This window comes from Lycorma delicatula, chromosome 5, assembly GCF_047948215.1.
Source record: "Lycorma delicatula isolate Av1 chromosome 5, ASM4794821v1, whole genome shotgun sequence".
In the NCBI taxonomy this organism is placed as follows: Eukaryota; Metazoa; Arthropoda; class Insecta; order Hemiptera; family Fulgoridae; genus Lycorma; species Lycorma delicatula.
The window spans coordinates 98,916,012-98,934,782 of NC_134459.1; the positions used below are offsets into that span (position 1 = coordinate 98,916,012).

Below are 18,771 nucleotides of genomic sequence, written 5' to 3' on the forward strand. Positions count from 1 at the left end.
TTTACTTACACTCAATACTGAGTCATCACAATGTAAAATTGTAGTAGTTATAAAATAAGGTATATCATAAATAGTAGTGGGGAACAGCAGACTGGAAACATGATACAATATTTGGGTCTTCCTAATTAAAATAATATTAATTTGATGCTTAATGCAAAGCGTACAGGTCAGCAGTGTTAGGAAAGACGAAGGAAAAATTCATAAAAGATGTTAAGATGATTAAGAATGTAAGATGTAGCACGTGAGCTGTCATTAAAAGATTATATCAACAGACAAAAATATATAAAAATTTATACCGTGATGTAAAATAACTTACCAAATAAGTAAAGCTTACCAGACTTACCAAATAAGTAAGACTTAAAATCAGATTAAGTAAAGGTTTTATTCATTTATCAGATAGTATCGGATATTCTTTACTCGATGAGCACTTCTCTAATTAAAAATATTGTGCAACCATATTTAATAATTTTTTTCTATCGCTGACAGCTCTGAAATAGAATGTAAAAAAATTTACTTTTATAGCCCAGGATATCACTTCCCAACTTTAAAGACACTATTAATGTAAAATTATCCTTTCGTATCAATTAATTTTAATGAACAATTTAAAGTAGTATCTAAGAGTTATATTTTCTGTATAATTTTATAAAAATGAACTGTGGTTAGGTAGCAAAGAGGTTAGTTTCCTAATCGTCACACAAGATAATTTTTAAGAAAAAATTAAAAATGAAGAAAGAAATGATAAGATGGAGGGGAAAATATTATTATTTTGCTTGTAATTATAAAAATAAATGAAATAATGAGAAATATTAATAATTCTTTTATTTGTTAAAATATTTTTTTTATATAAATGCCATCCTTTTTAGACAAATTCCAATAAATCTGTTTCTTCATTTTAATCGCTGTTTTCCTTAATTGTTTTTGAAATCCAATCTTTAAACTGTATAATATCTGTATATACAGGTGGATATCTGGTAGTTCCACACCCATATGTAGCTGTGAATATACCTATTAATTTTTTCTTGTACACCAAGGGGCCACCCCAATCGTACTGCAAAAATAAAAATAAAATATGTTTAACTTCAAAAATAGAAATAAATGAATATATATAATTCGTTAAATATCTATATTAAAACACATAAAACATCAAATAAACACATAAGATGCTATGTTATAAATGATTTACTATGAATAAATTGTTTTATTTTAATATCTACGAGTATAATAAATTATCAGAATAAAATCTAATTTAAATCTCTCATATCACGTATATTGTCTGAGGGGTTATCCGGAAAGTAAGATCCGATAAGAAATCAAGAACATACTCATGCAAAACTTTTATTATTCTTTCAAATACAAATCTCAGTCTATCTTTTTGCATAGTTTCAGCAAATTTTGAGGTTGTAACTTTTTATCATAGTATTATGCCTCCTGCGACGTAAGTCACGTATTAACGATTGCTTGAGAGTCATCGTCTCGGCAAGTAGAGAAGGTTATAAGAGAAAGAAGAGGTAATAGACACTTGCTGCAAGGTCGGATTGTACGTGGGATGACCGAAGTACGTGAGAAGATATTTTGTTATGAAGGCAGCGAATAAGCAAGCATTGTCGTAAATCGAACTATTTCCAGTAACTCAATTTTTTACACTTGTTTAAAAGCGAACGTGAAATTTATGTGAAATGGATGGAAAGAGGTGTAATAGTAAGCCGTCTGTTCTCATTATTCTTGTCGTCAATTGTACACACCAAAACCATCCCTCATCAAAAAATGGTCGCACCCATCTTCTTTCCATGGAATCACTCACCGCATTTTCTCCGTGTATATTGCAAATCTACGTTGAATTTTAACTGCTTTAATGTTCTTGCAGTCAAAGGAAAAATCACAGGCCAAATTTGACAACTCAAACTGTTATTATTAGTTTTAATTTACTATTAATTCCAACACTAACTGTTTAAAGTTTCTTATTGAATGTAATTCTGAGGTAATGGGAAGTAAATACGTTTCTACGAGGCGTTTTATCTCGTTTTCTTTTTACGGTGATTTTGCTTGTATTCTTTATCTTGAAAACGAAGGCAGTTAGCGAAAAACTATTTTCGCTGTCATTTTTCTTGGAAAAGTTAAAGTTAAAAGTCTTATAAAAGTTAAAATCATGTTCATGTTTCTATCTTTTAAAAAAAAAATTAGATTCCTTGTGGCGGATCCAAGATGGTGAACAAAAATTTTAAACACACTATATTGCAATTTTGTAACTATGTATATCCACATTTGTTTCTACCTCCTAGTATTCCTCAGTTCGGACATTTGAAGCCGTTTCCATACTTTAACGTCATCTTGTATTAAGAATGAAGCGATTTCTCATTGACTTCTTCACCAAGTAGAATACTGTTGTATATCAATATACTATACTCTGTAGAAAAAAAAGGGAAGGTGCCACTTGCAAGATCGTATATCATTTGCATTTCAGTGGGTTTGGTTTATCAATATACGAAATCCACTGAGTTTCATTGAAACTCACTTTTTCACTATAGGGTTTGACTATAGGTATACAGCACATCAGTATCGGTATCAGTTTATCAGTATCTATTGCACCATAGATATATATCAGAGCCATAAAAAAATGTCATTATCAATTCAAAGCTTAGATAATATGTAATAAAAAAACTAATGTGCTCAGTTATGGCATAAAATAAAATATTATAATAATTTAATATATAGTAATATAAATAATGTATTTGTACTTACAGTACAAGGACCTCCTCCTTCCTTCAATGTACAAAAATTGTGTTTAGTGAAATCAGGGAGGTAACTGACATTAAAATGAGGTAAACAACCTTTATAATCGAGATAAGGCACTTTTATCTGTTGTAAATAACCTCCTCTTGTTTCATTTGTCTGAAAATTATTTTTTTTAAATTTAAGAAGTAATAATATTATATTTTTTTATAAATTACTTATATCTGTACATTAAATAGATTTTTACTTCCTTGTACAAGTAAAGGAAGTATAACATTTTTAAGGTTTCGACGAGAGTTTGCCGTCAATTGAAAACATCAGAAATCGAAAATCAAAATTCAACAATTTATTTTTTTATAGATCTTCAAAAAGATATTGTCCGAATTAATACAATACAGATATGTATGAAAAGCGGAATAATAATTGTTATTTATTTTTCCTACTTAATTTTTATAAATCTTCAATAAGATATTGTCCGAATTAATACAATACAGATATGTATGAAAGGCGGAATAATAATTGTTATTTATTTTTCCTACTTAATTTTCGGAAACAGAAAAATATACACCGTTAAATATTTTCTTCCGTCTCTACTAATATTGTAACTAAGTGATAAAATATGTTTAATCAGCGAGAAATAATTGGAAATAAACGACTTTTTTATATACTTATGTATTTACTTATGTACTTTATATATTTGCTAGTTGGTCAGAGTATATATGTCTTTCGGTGTGGACAAACTCTCGCTGGCGTCATTCTGCAGAACAACTTGAATGTGATCGCGAAAAATTTCGGTTTTCACATTTCAACGGAAATATACATTCTGACCATTCCTAAATCCATTCTGACTAGTCTCGGCGTGACGTCTGTCACGCCGAGACTAGTCAGCGTACATGCGAGTACGTATGTTATCTCGCATAACTCAAAAATTATTAGCTGTAGAATGTTGAAATTTTTATTTAGGACTGTTGTAAGATCTAGTTGTGTACTTCCCTTTTTTATTGCAATCGACTGAGCCAAAAGTGTCCAAAGAAGCCCAAAATCCGAAAAAATTGGATTTTGGACTTTTTCTTAATTGGAATAAGAAGCCCTCATTGAGTGGTTTTCAACAATGTATCTAAAGCAGTACTTATTTTCAATGGTTCCAGAGTTATAGCCAAATGAAATTTTAATTAATCAACTATTTGGATCTTAGAAGGGGAAGGCACATCGGTTCAAATCAGGCTTCACCACCCTTTTTTTTAAGTTGTTTTTTATTTAAACATATAAATATAAAAATTGTACTTAATGAAATCAGGGTTGTAACTTGAATAATGAGGTAAACAACCTTCATAATCAAGATAAAATAATTTTGCCTGTTGTAAATAACGATCATTTTGTCCCTGTTTAAAAATTAATTTTTTAAACTTTTAGAAGTAATATCATTATATTTATTATAAATTACTAATATCTGTACATAAAATAAACTTTTTAAGTTATATTTAGATGGTTTATCAATTATTAATTAAAAGATATAAATAAACTAATTAATAAATTCGAAAAAATATTAGTATTATACACGTTAAAAATTATGGTCTTTTTATTTTAGATCAAAAAAAGTAGTAATTCCTTAATTTTTTTCTAATAAAAGTGATTTATTTTGTATAAAATGAAGTTAAAAAATAATGGGAGTTGCATAACTACCATTATTATTTTAAAACGAAATGTATAAGAATAACTTCGTCTAGAATTAATTAGAAAAATGAGAAGTGTATTGAATGTTAATATTACTACAGTCTCTGCAATTGTAAGTACTAATGAGACTTTGAATGTGGTAGTACATTTTCCTTCCTACTTATCTGAGTAAATTAAAATTATAATTTGACATACCTGAAATTTATAAAAAATAATAAATCATTTACGGTATAGTTGTTTACCAGTATAGATTATAATGTAATTTATTGGTTTTTTATTTTTGTTTTTTTAATTAGTTACCACTACTTTTCATAAAATTTACGATGAAAAATATTATCCTTTTTTAAAATATTCAAATACGATATTGAAAAAGTATATTCATAATGATTTTTTAGACTTTTTTGTTGTGATGTAATCATTTATAGTTTTCTACTTCGAAGGATAAATTTATTTATTTTTCATTAGTAACCACTAGTTTTATAATAGATTTTCATAAACCACCTAGTATAAGGTTTTGTATTCAAATATATATTTTCATAAATAATAATGTAATTAAATAATTACATCATTATTATTTAATTTATTAATAATTTGGGAAAGAAACTTTTTGCTGTTTGTTTACCATTATGAGGAAAATTTAATGATATAACAATTACCAAATTACCCAACTTTGTATATAACGATTTGTTTGTATATAACATAACCACATCAAAAAAGATTTTTTTTTAAACTTATCTTAATCCTAAACAAATGTATATTTACATATAATTTCTTATATTATTTTTTATTTACTTAAAATAATATTTTTAAACGGTTAGTACACCAACCCCTTTATAACGAAACAAAGAGAGTAGGAGGCTTCCATGCCTGAATAGAAAATGAATATTTAAAGAATTCACCAAATTGTGTCGGTGCAAGTTCTCACTTGTATCGGTGAGAACTTCACTGATACAATTTGGTAAGTGTATTATCATCTGACATTGTTAATTTTTAATATAAAAAAAGAAGTGCAGGAACAGCCATGTTGAATAATGGATGGTGATACTACACTACGTATAGAACGAAAGATCAGCTTATCCTTAAAACTACAGATTCATCAATGAGTAGTCGTAATAACTAGACTCATGCTCCTCAAGCTCAATTTTTTCATGATCAATAATCTCCATATTCCATTATAACAATTTTTCATTGTTAAATAAAGGAAACAAAATATATATTTTTACGTTTATGCTATATGTAGTAAATGCTTTGTTATTATATAATTTTAGATTCATTTATAATGAAATCCTGTATTTTGTGCAATTTACAACCAAACAAATTTTATTTCAGAATTGTAAATCTCGGTACTTTTTTTATGTTATCAAAGTTCAGCCCCAACTGGTTTACTAACAACACATTGATGATACTGGAAAATGCAGTATCACGCACATTTTTATGTAATTGTCTATCGATTTCCTCAGTTACCCTTCCTTAAGAAAGATAATAAGATAATAGATATGTTTGCCTCTGGTTACAGTATTTAAAGATATTGACTCATTGAAGTGTTTATCGTACGCAGCTAGACAATTACTCGCTTAAAGCTTTTAGGAAAACGTTTTCACTAATATTGTTTAACGTCCGCACAATAAGTCAGTAGCAACTTTCCTATAACTCATTTATACCAGTGAAAATTCATCGTAATATAGAAGGCTAACGAAAAAATGGCATTAAATGATCATTTGTTAAAAATGCATAAAATATTTATGAAACAAAGTTGTTATCAATTTTAATTTAATTAACTTAACTATTAAAAAAATGTAAAAAACTCCTCATTTTATATAACTTACATATCCGTATCCACTAAAAATAGTTTCACTTCCCACTGATGGTAATTTTGATGAAATCGAAACAGATTTGATTTTTCGAGAAAATTTTAAAGATTCTTTAAGTTTTACTAGCCCGATATCATAATCCCATTTTCCAGTATAATTAGCATGTACAAAAAACTTTTTTGGATATACTTTAATTCCACCTTCTTTAAAAGTATTACTGCCAACTATAAAATAAGAATCACGTTCTAGAGACCTAAAAGTAAAAATACAAAAAGAAAGTTTTATATAAATCCTGTATTGTTCACATTTTATTATTATTAAGAGTCAGGAAACTTTTTTTGGATCAAAAGTAAAATGAATTTACAAGCAGTCAATAATCAAACACAAAAATTGCTCTGCAGCTAACACGGTTGATTTAATCAATGTGATATTTACTCACTTCTCAACATTATTACATTAGTTCCATCTCCAAATCAGCTTATTTATGCCTGCAGCAAAAAAAAAACTTTGTCATGATATCGGAGCCAATTTAGCATACTTTTCTGACGTAGTCATTGCTATTAAACTTCTTGCCACGTAGCGCTTTCTAACAAAAAGAGTAAAATTACTATCCTCTGGACTTAGGTTAAATTTCTGGACTTAGGTGCAATTGGTGATGAGGTATCTCCTAAACGGTTGCGTTTTAGGAGAAAATATTCAAGATATGAAATAAATGATAAGAAAATAAGATAAGAATTATCTCTTCTATTCAAAAAGGCATAAAAATTGGGTCTTTCTATTTTAAGAAAATAAGTTGGCCTCCTTATTGGAAAAGAGGCAGGATTTCAATCATCCCAATAGTTTATTTTTAATGCATTCAAACAAAGAGGAAATGTCCTTCCATTTAAGTATTTACAGGTTTGTATTATTATCCTCATTAAGCAATTATCTTTTTAAGAAATTATTATTAATTAAGAAAATAAATATTCCAACTTTAACTTTTGAGTGGCAATGTAGACATACAAACTTTTTTACATAATTTTTTTTAAAATTTTTCTTATTTACTTTTTTTGAGTGATGAACTAATTCACAAGAGAAGTTTACAAAATACTTTATACGTGGAAATGTGAAAATACAAATTTTTAGCTTGTGAAAATAAGCACGACTGACCAGAATTTGAACCCAGGACCTCTGGATAAAAGATCGAGACACTACTAGCTCCGCCGCAGAGATTCTCAGTTATTTCCTTATAAATACATTCTCTGTTTTAAAGCATTAAACCAATTCATTGAACATAAATCTGCCAGAAAACGTTTTAAAAAACGTTTTAATTTAACAGTAATAAAAAAATAAATTCAATCTGGTAAGTATGAAATAGTTCAAGAATGTAAAGAAATATATATAAAATATTTGAAGACTGTATGTGCTTCTATAATTTTTTTTTTAAATTTCAGTTCACTTATTTTTAAAGACATTTTGGGTATAATCACTTTGTTATAAGCATACACGCAATTAAAATTCTAACAAATTCCAACCCAATTCATGGTATACTACGCCCATCAATGGATTATTATAAAATATTTTAATTAACTCTCTTAATAAAAAAAGTAAATTAGGCGGCATCAGCATATTAAACTTATATTCCTTCAAACATAACAAGTTCTGACATCCTTGATATAATCTAACAGATTTAGCCTTACATCCGTAGAACCGAAAATAATTAAAAAGAAACGTTTACAAATAATAAAAAGAGATGTGAAGAAAGAAAATACAATCTAGCTGTGGAAGAACCTCAGTATGAGACGAACGTCATAGTACTTAAAAGTAAATTCAAGGATCTACCTTGGCAGACTAATGGGAGTATAAAAGCTTACAACCCCTGAGGAGATAGGAGCATTTTTATCCATTTCAATACTTAAAAATTACATTAGTAATAATTTATTAATTTTTTTTTACAATTAAAATTATTACTTACATGTATAAATTGTATGCAACAGTTAGTAACCAATTTTTCCTTAAAATTACTACTGTACCAACTGGATGATCATCTTTTAACATGAACCCCTAAAAGAAAAAAATGAGTTATTTTACTCATCGATAATATCAACAGTACAAGAAAGTTATCTACTTAACCTCAATCGTAATTCTTGTTTAAATATATAAATGTTTAAATATATAAATACATACATGTATATAAATAAATTTAGTTCGAAGCTCCTTAATAAAATTCTGAGCCTGTCGTCATTATTAAATATGTTCTTTGCCTATTTGTATAATCGTAAGCAGCATTTTACAATGAAGCATAATAATATCTCTTGGGGATCCAAGTCAGAAGAGGGTGTTGCGCTCAAAAAGTCAGAACATGTTTTTAAGGAATAAAAAATGTACTACCAGATCATTGTTTTGCGCCCACAAGATTGAACCACGAAGTCTGATATTTAAAAAATTAAGTATTTTAATTTACGCTTGAGTTTATATTTATGAATATACGATGTTTTTTAAAAATAGCAATCACTTATTCTTTAAAAATACCATTATCTTCCTCCTCTATCGAAACAGACAATAGATTGCAACTTACGAAAAAGGGCCTTATTATGATTCGGTTGTCATTTTTAATTAATTATGAAACCATTTTATTAAAATTTTTCCGTAATTTATTTAAAATAATTTAAAGACACTCTTTCAGATAAATAATATTATTCTATCAATAAATATTTAGGTAATTATTTGATTTTCATAATTAGAATCCTCATTTATTTACTTTAATATTATTTCTTGTGTTTATATTTTAAATTATTAATACGGAATTAAATATATATATGTATTTTCAAACACACACACATTTTATTTTATAATCAATTGTATATTTTATGATTCTGCTCTGATCAAGGTTTACCGCCGTTTCTTTTGATCTACTAAGATAAATGTTCAAATAGTGCTTTTTATTATAGGTGAAGATGCCTATTTACATATTCCTGGTTTCATCCATGTAATTTATTATTATCTTTCGATCAGAATAATAAATTTATTTATAATATATGAGTATTAATACTCATTTAGAATGTAGTGATTTACTATTCTCACACCATACTGTTGTAAACGAAAGAAAAATTAAAATGTTATTCTGAAAAAAAAAAACAATTTCCAACTTTTCTATCGTATCTATTTAATTTTCATTCAGTACTCTGCCTCTATTTCTCAAAAAAAATGGAGTTGGTTAAATAATAATAAATATTATAGATAAGAAAAAATGTTAAGTACTCTGGGCTAACTGCAAGAATTATCAGTAGTAACTGATGATACTTTGAAATTACAGAAAAACATTTATTTATTTAGAAATCAAATACAATAATTACTAAGTTTTTATAACAAAATGATAAAAGTTAAGTATCTTATTCATTTAAGTAAACTTCAATTACCAAATTTAATTTTGCTGTTTATTTTTAATGTTATCACATTTAACTATTTACACAATTTCTTCATTCTGATATTTTTATCAGGTAGATTACAGTAAAATTAAAAGCTGTTTAAAATATATCGATTTTTTTATATAAAGAACATAAGATAATACGAATCAATTTGGAGTTTATTTTTAATTATTAACAAATTTAAATTTTTTTAAACTTAAAAGGTAGTTAAATAAAAATAACAATAATTTTAGAACTAACAATTTGTTTTGGCATTATTGAAAACTATAATTGAAAGGTGTTTAAAAGTGCATTTAAACATACATAATAGAGATTCAAAATCACATGAATCAATATTTTAACTAGAAAACATTTCCTTGAAGGTTAACTATTTTATTACTGATTGGGTTTTATTGATAAAAATTAAACGAAATCGAGACTCCTTGCTCCTCCGCAGTATTATTATTATTATAATGTTATATATTTCAAAAAGATAAAATAAAACCTATTCCATTTACAAGTATCACTCCCAACCCGCTTATTTTTTTTTTCTTTCCTTTCATACCACAGGAAAAAAAATGGTACTTAAACATATTTCCAGACGAATTGGTCTGATTTATTATTATTCTACACGAAATGAATCTAGATATGTCTTCAAAGTACCTTTACAGTGGTTTTTCTGTGAATAATAACCGTGGAAATTTCCTCAATTAAGTAATAAATGAGGATTTTTTAGGAACTCTCAGAAGAGATTCACGTTTGAAATCTGATAACACATATATGTATGTCATTCATATGACATATGAAGAACATAAAAAAAAAATCAGCTCGATTTCTCCAGTAAAACGTCCAAACGAACTGGAAGTAGATTTTCAGCCTATTCAGGTTTTCAGCCTGGAAATATGTTTTTAATATATAAAATTTAGCCCGAATATCAAGCTTAAAAGCTTATTTGAATAATTACATTTTATTAATTCTAATAAATGTACTGTATTTTGAGCAATTTTTATATAGTATACTTTTTTATTTGAGCTAAAAGTTTATTTATTATTATGATCATTTAACTACAATTTTAAATAAAATTTAATTACAAAAAGCAAATAAAAGGAAATTCATATTAACAAAGTTCCAGTTAAGTGTTTATTTTTTCTGTATCTCCATTAGAAAAAAAAAAACAATAGTGAAGATGTTGAGACAAGATTATTTATTACTTAGGATTTTATAGTGACATGTACTTAACCAAGTAAACCAGTAAATTATGTACCTCCTTCAGTGGAGATTCGATTGTACAGTTTTTGACGGACGCTCGTTTTAAAAGCTTTAGAACCCCCTTTAGTATATATTTATAATATTAAATTCGAACTATGTTGTTTTGGTTCGTTTGATATATTTTTAATTCAAATTTAATTTTAGATTGTTCAATAGGTTAATGACTTTAAATGCAAAATCTATAATTTTATTCAAATTTTAGACGAAAAAACATCTCTGCAAATCAAAAAAAAAGTTTACAAACACATAATATTTAATATATAAATCATTATTAATACTTAAATAAATAAAAAAAATTAAATTATTAATAATAATTTATTATTGATGTAGGTAATATTTGGAGGAAAAAATTATTAAATAAACGATCACAAGGTAGATCAAATACGTTATTTAACTAAATAATAATAAATCCCCTAATCACTTTAAGACAGTTGCCAAAAACTGACGAAATTAAACGATTTTCTTAAGTAGCAAATTCATGTAATATTAAAATAATTCTACTATAATTTTAAAAAGTTTCTGTTACAATTTTAAAATGTTATTACATTTCATTATGAAAGGTAACCCAAGGGGCAATTACATAAATTAAGTTTTGGATGTAAAATTTTAATTGATGTTTCTTTTACGGATTTATACGTTACATTTTCTGAAAGTGGATAATATGAGCCTGAGGAAAAATAAAGGGGTAGATGGAAACAAAAATAGTTGACATCTTCCGTCGACGTCCACCTTCATGATGTTGGTTATTATGACATCGACGTAAATAGTCGATGACGTATTCCTATTCTTGACGCAGAACTGGGGATGGCCGCTTACGTATGAGTATATTTCCATTTTTGTCTTGCAGACGTACTTAACACATCAACATCACTATTTTTTAATCTATAATATAAAATATAATATATATATTTATATATAATATTTTTTTATATAGTTAAAATATTAATCACCAACTGACGATGCGGAATAATCGCGAAAGTTAAGTCTTGGAAGTTTATTAAATGTTTATGTAACTGTGTTTGGTGTTTTATTTTACTATGTCATATTAAGATAAATTAACGCAGTGGTAACCAAGATAATAAAATATTTGAATTTTCAGAAGAAAAAAAAAATATATATATAGAGAGAGAAAGAGAGAGAGAGAGAGAGTAGAGAGCACGTGTCCTGACTGACTGACTAAATAAATCCAGCAAAAACTATTGAAGATAAATTGATGAAAATTTGTATACATACAAATTCTTACGGTATAAGTGCACACTAAGAAAGGATTTTTTGAAATTCCGAGTTTGAAGGTTAAAATGGATTTGGCTTTTTTTATTTTTTTTGAGACCAAACTATTTTTTTAAAATATCCCTGTAACAAATTAAGATATCAGCTCATGTTGTATGTGTGTGTAATTCTCATGAAAATATCTAAAATATAATTTCAAGATTATTTTAAATTCGATCTTGAAAGGGGTGAAAAAAAATAAAAAAATTTGAACAATAATTGGAAATTCTCTCCATTTCCGACTATATTAAACGATATTTTGTTAGGTAACGTTTTTATTTTCCATTTTATGAACCGCGGTACTCGAATGTCATTTTATTCATTTTTTTAGGTACCTTTACGAATCGTACCGCTAGATACCAGTACTTGATAGTACTAGATGGCGAACAAAAACTTGATAATGTATTCGAAATAATAAAATTTAAAAGAAAAATTACTTAATTTAAAAGAAACATTTTTTACAGCTTGTTTTAATAATAAATGCTCTTATGTAAATGAAAGTACTGAAGATGAAACAATTTTTTAATTCCCATCACTTCTTTAAAAAAAAAAAAAATATATATATATATATATATATATATATATATTACTTTACAAGAGATTGCACTGGTTTTATTAAAAAAAGAGTAAATAAAACAGAAATAAATTCGATTGGTAAAATATCGATTTTAACGATAATAATCCAGGATTACACTTACAAAGTAATAAGTGCAATATTATATCACGGATCTTCGATTCGTAAGCATCATTATACTAGTACTAGGAAAAATATGGTATGAAGTGAATGATATATCTATCAACAAAAAAAATTGGCCGTAAAATTCAATTTGTTTGTTTTTGGAAGGCAATAAATTTTAATAATAAATCCATAAGATAGTAATCAGTAATTCATAAAAAACAAAATAATAATCTAATAAAACACAGTGATATCCAAAAAAAATTACCATGAAATTGTAATCCGTACGGTAAGAGTCTTGCAGTTATCATTTCTTCCGCTCAAAAAACAAAAATTTCTGTAATATAAATAAAACTGTTTTTAACAAAATGTTACTGATATAAAAAAAAAGTAAGACACTACATTTCTATTATCAAAATCTATTATTAATTTAGAATTTTCTTTGAAAAAAATACATGTTAAATATATTGTAATAGAAAATAGATATACAATAATAGATAATAAACAATGATTAAGTTTTCCATATAATAAGCAAAAAAAATAAAATTTGGTTACAAAAGTCTTACCGGCCCGTTTTCATTTATATGTAATACAGATTACATTTACATAAATATACAATTATTATGATTAGTCGTTGTTTAATAAATGAAATCGGACCGCTAAGAGTTTTGTAACATTTTTTATTTTTATTTTTTTGCTTATTATATGGAACGCTTAAACGTTATTTATTATCTATTATTGTATATCTATTGTCTATTACATATATTTAAGATGTTTTTTTTTAATTTTAAATTAATAACAGATTTTGATAATAGAAATGTAGTGTTTTGATAGCAGTATCGTTTTGTTAAAAACAGTTTTATTTATATTACAGTAATTTTTGTTTTTTGAGCGAAAGAAGTGAAATCTGCAAGATTCTTACCTTACGGTTTACAATATCATTGTAATTTTTTTTGATTTTATATTACTAAGATATGCATCATATGAATATATATTGTTTAGATGTGTTTTCTGTAAGAAAGATAATAATAATAAAATAATAATAATAATAATAATAATAATAATAGTCAAAATTTAATGCAGTACAGCATACATAGTTATGTACATTTACTTAAATACTACATTTGATTTTTATACTTACAATGTATTTCACTTTATCGATAGTAACATTTTTTCCGCCGAATATTCCAGTTATGTAGCGTTCATTAAGTTCATCAGGTGAGTTGCTTAATTTACCAGCTGAATTTAATCTGTTAGTGTATGACGTGGCATCTAAAAAGAGAAATTATTATAAGTAGAACATTTACTTTATTTTCTATTAATAAAATATATAGTATACTGCTTTAAAAGGAAAAAACAATTTAATTTTTCCATATAACAATCGGTGCACAAATCAGGGGCGGATAGTGAAGTTGAAATTAGGGGGCATTGAGGGCAGGGGTTCTCGTTTTCCTACTCCTTTCTAATTTTTTGGATATATAATACTTCTTCATACTCTTTTACTGGATACATTCTATATTCTGAGCTGTTTTTACACACGAAAATCCTTTAACCAATCATTATTATTGCTATAAAAGAGGCAAAAATGGATGGTTTCGGCAAAAACAAAGAAGTACTTAAGTTTCTTCAATTTTGATTCGATTTATAAAAATCAAGGTGTAAGTTATTTGAAGTGACCCTCACCGGGATTACAGAAGCTAAATTAACTTTAAGCTCGGACTGTATACCCTAAATACTTTAATCAAAACTGCCACCTAAACAATCAAAATTATAGAATAATATAAGCTGGGATAAAAAATAATTCAGCTGATTTTTATTTGTTCATTAATTAAATATTTATAATTAATCCCAATTATAATCCAAAATTTCACAAATTTTATTTCATACAAATAATAATAATACAATGATTTTTATTTACAAAATAAATTCATCTCGATGATTACGACATTAGCATACAGATCGATAACGCAATCTTTATCCATTTGCATGTCCTGTGAATAGCATTAGAGCAAGTGAAGTCAGCTACTCTTAATTCCCTATTAAGAAAAAAGCTATAGTCACGTTAATTAGAGAGTTGCAACTAGCAACTGGTTATTTTAACATTACAGTATTGGTAAAATATTCAATTTTTTTTTTGGATTTTCAAAATGCAAGGGCTTCAGGCCTTTGGAGGGGACATGGCCCCCATTGATCCACCACTGGTACAAATTCGTTTCATACGGAAATCATGCCTGTTCGGGTATTACTTTCAAACTGCTCAATTTTCAGTGAAATTCGCAGATTGATTTAGTATTGCTTCCGATTCAAACATACATATCATTTCAAAGATATTCATTAGATGTCTTACCTTCTTGATCAGAAGTAGTATTTACTATTTCACATTTGAATGTTGCTTTAATATAATTAAATTAATATGTTTGTAAAGATTTGAAGAAATATTTCTAAAATATTTTTCGATAAATTTTATCATTTTCTTTGCTACTTTATTTACGTAAAGAGTGCACACATTCCTAAAACCTGGTTGTAATCTGTCATCATAATTATGATACTAAATTATCAGAAGGGTAAAATACATGCAGTATATTTATCACAGGCTTCTGTACAGTATTCTCGTATTTTATCGTAGATTAACTAAACTCTTACGTGTAAAGAAACATTATCAATATGTATTTCATGAAACCGTGCGACTCTGTGGTAACATCGAAATCCTATATATACAGAATATTTCAGAAAGTTTCTCCTGGAATTTTTCAGGAAGTTTCAGGCGTATTTCTCTCTTCAAAATAATTAAAACAGTTCACAAAAAAATACAGGAATCAATTTGATTTCGCAATAATTTTTTTTTTTGTTATCGAATTTCCAATAAAAAAAAAACTGACAACAAAGTTTTCATATCTTCCTGGCATTGGTTATTTATTTTTATGTAGTGGAAAAATGTCAGTATAATGTAAAAAAGTTTAAAAAATATAAAAATTTATTTTACTTTTTCAGCTACCCCACCACCAAACTCATCTCCCATGAATAGTTTTTGGATCACCTACATTTACTATTACATTTACAATTGAAAGAAACAAAAAAAAAAATCACTAAAAAATATACTAGTAGTAAAAGGTTACGTAAAATTTATTTTTGGGGTGGGGGTGAATTATGTTGAAATTTTATTGTAATATTATCATTGAAAGCTTAGATAAACTATAAAAAGTTATGAAAAACTCCAAAAAAATGGATATTTTTAAACTTTCATCGGCTTCCCACTTCCAATATTGCTCCGAAAGCATTTTTTGGGGGGTCACTTTCACTACTACAATGACTAGAAAAAAAATAAATTCGGTTAAAAATAAGCTATAATTTAAAAAAAATAGTTTTTACAATTTTGGGGGAAGAAAGGGAATTTGGGACAATTTTTCTTTTAAATGATAAAATAAGCATACACGTTTGTAGTGATTTTAATAAAAAGTAGGATTATGTTTTCAATATTTTGAAAAAATTGACCCCAAAGAAACTATCTACGTCCTCATTTACAGATACCCCATGTTTTACAGATATTAACCTCATATTTTTGCCACCAAATTGCCCCATACATATGAATTTCTGTGCGAGTAAGCATCAAAATCAGTTTATACAGTCAAAATTTATGTACCTTCAAACATGCCAACACACGTAGTGCGAATATTACATCCCACGATATTTTGTTTTTATGATCTCTAGTTCATGAAACGTCGAGAAATGAAAGAAACAGCCATACTCCATTTTTTGATTGATTACTATAATTTCCTTCTTGCAACATAGCTCTAGATTTACGATAACAGAAAAGTAAATGAATTTAAAAATGTATCATTTTTTATTAACTTGATTAATTTTTTCAGTAAGTCTTCTATAGATTGTATTGAAGTTTTATTTAGTTAACAATATAATAAAATAAATTTTCCCCAAACCCAAAATATCGTGATTTTCGACTCCATTTTTTTGGTGGAGATATACTCGTAGTTTCAGAATCCAGAATCTTTGTACCTATAATGCAAAATTCTTATTTTTAATCATAATTATTTTTGTATTGCGGAAAATATGATATATATATATATATATATCAAAGTAATTTTCATGTTCGTAATATTTCCACGGAGAATGAAGAAAATTAGTCGGTAAAACTTGTAAAAAATAATGCAAATCCGCAACCATAGCTCATGCATAGCATTAGTTACTACTCTACAAAGAATTGTTACTCTCCTTAAAAGTATGCATACTTTTATTTTTATCAATACGCAAGTTTCTCCTCTTCTTGCTTCCTTAACAACGTTTTTTTTTCTAATAAGCAACTGTTTTCTTTTCTTGTCTTTTTTTCAAATAATATTAATATCATTCCGTTTAATAAAACTAGCTTCACAAAAATGCACTAAGAAATAAAATATAATACTACTCAATTCTTTATATTTATCTTTTTTTTAAGTAGATTCCACTTTTAAAAAAAATTCCTTAAGTAACGGGACCTGCCTAAAAAAGAAATTGTAATTTATATATCGCAAAGATTCCAGAGGTATAAAAAAATGAGAGAATATTTGGCAAAGAAAAAAAATTTCCAGAAATGATCTTCCCAACATTGACTAGTACACCAATGAGAGTCTAAACCAAAAAAAAAAAAAATGGATTGATTTTTTTTTATTTTTAGGTTAATCCAGTTTACAACTGATGATTTTCTTTTTGTAATTTAGTAGATGTGCCAGATTCCGAAAATTGTTCTAAAACATTTCTATTGATTCAATTTATTTATTAAAAAAAAATATTATTAAAACTAATAATAATTATATAAGAAATGCTGTTATAATATTTTTTTTTTTTTTTAAATTACTTCTGATTGATTTTCAAATTTATTAAATGATCTTAAAAATTTATTTTAACTATCGATATTCATAAATGATACACATTATACTCAGATCGTCTAACTGACATAATTAGGAAATAAAATAGTTCATGCTGAAAATTAATATTTCATACAAGCTGTAGTTTGAAATAAATAAATAAAAACTTACCTTTGAAAAACAAAGTAGCTAAAATAATAGTAAATATATACATCATTTAAAAATAATTTAATTCATTCACTAACTATATTTTATAATTTAGCTACTGAAAAATTGTTATACAACTCGGAATATTCACTTATATACCCTAATTTCTTTTTTAACATGATTGTTTTACAATTTCGAAATAGCCTTTCATTAAATTACAAGTATGCGTCATTCATTAGATAAGTACTTTATCCGCATTTAATTTTATCATTAAGTATTTAAAAAAACCCATAAATTTATTTAGAATTTAATTGAAATAATTTTAAAAAGTTATTCTCTAGTATTACAATAAAAAAATTGTATTTTTGATAAATAATTACGGTCAGTTAGGAAATAAAATATTTTTTTTATTTTCCAAATGTGAACGATGCAGTCTAATCATCTAGTAAGCAATAAGCACCGGGATGAAAATGATATGTGATATGTAAATCAGTCTAGTCTTGAACAGAATCAGGCCGTTGATTCTTGAAGTATGTGGTTATTTGAATCCCAGCCACCAAGCCACCAAGTATACAGATTATCCGTTGTCTAGTGCTCAAATCCGTATAAAAGCAGTTACCTTTTACTGGTTTTCGAACTTCAGAACTGTCGACTTCAAAAATCAGCTGCTAAACAACTTACTTGCGACGATGAGTTAACCATTAGACCAGCCCGTTGCGCTAAGAAATTAAACATAGAGAATTTTTATTTTATTTCGGTTGTATGCTAAGAGATAAGCGAAAGTTTTCTCATGTTTTTTCTACTAGAAGTTATTTCATTTTTTAACACAATTATATTTTCTCTCTAATGAAAAGAAAAGGAATAGGTTTTTTTTTGTATTACAAATTTTTTTTTTTTTTTTTTTATTTATTTATTACTATTTTTTTTTTATTCTGTAAGCTTGAAGCTTGCCG

At 26.5% G+C, this 18,771-nt stretch overlaps 1 protein-coding gene across 1 annotated transcript; it reads right to left on the reverse strand.

Moving 5' to 3' along the window:
• Positions 1-794: 794 nt before the first annotated feature.
• LOC142324488 (chymotrypsin-1-like) lies at positions 795-17,988 on the reverse strand. The gene is made up of 6 exons (XM_075365313.1): positions 17,843-17,988; positions 13,957-14,087; positions 8,170-8,258; positions 6,231-6,468; positions 2,740-2,889; positions 795-1,048 (listed from the first exon to the last, which is right to left on the reverse strand). The coding sequence occupies exons 1-6, from the start codon at positions 17,886-17,888 to the stop codon at positions 893-895; spliced, it is 810 nt and encodes a 269-aa protein (XP_075221428.1). The 5' UTR covers positions 17,889-17,988; the 3' UTR covers positions 795-892.
• Positions 17,989-18,771: the final 783 nt, after the last annotated feature.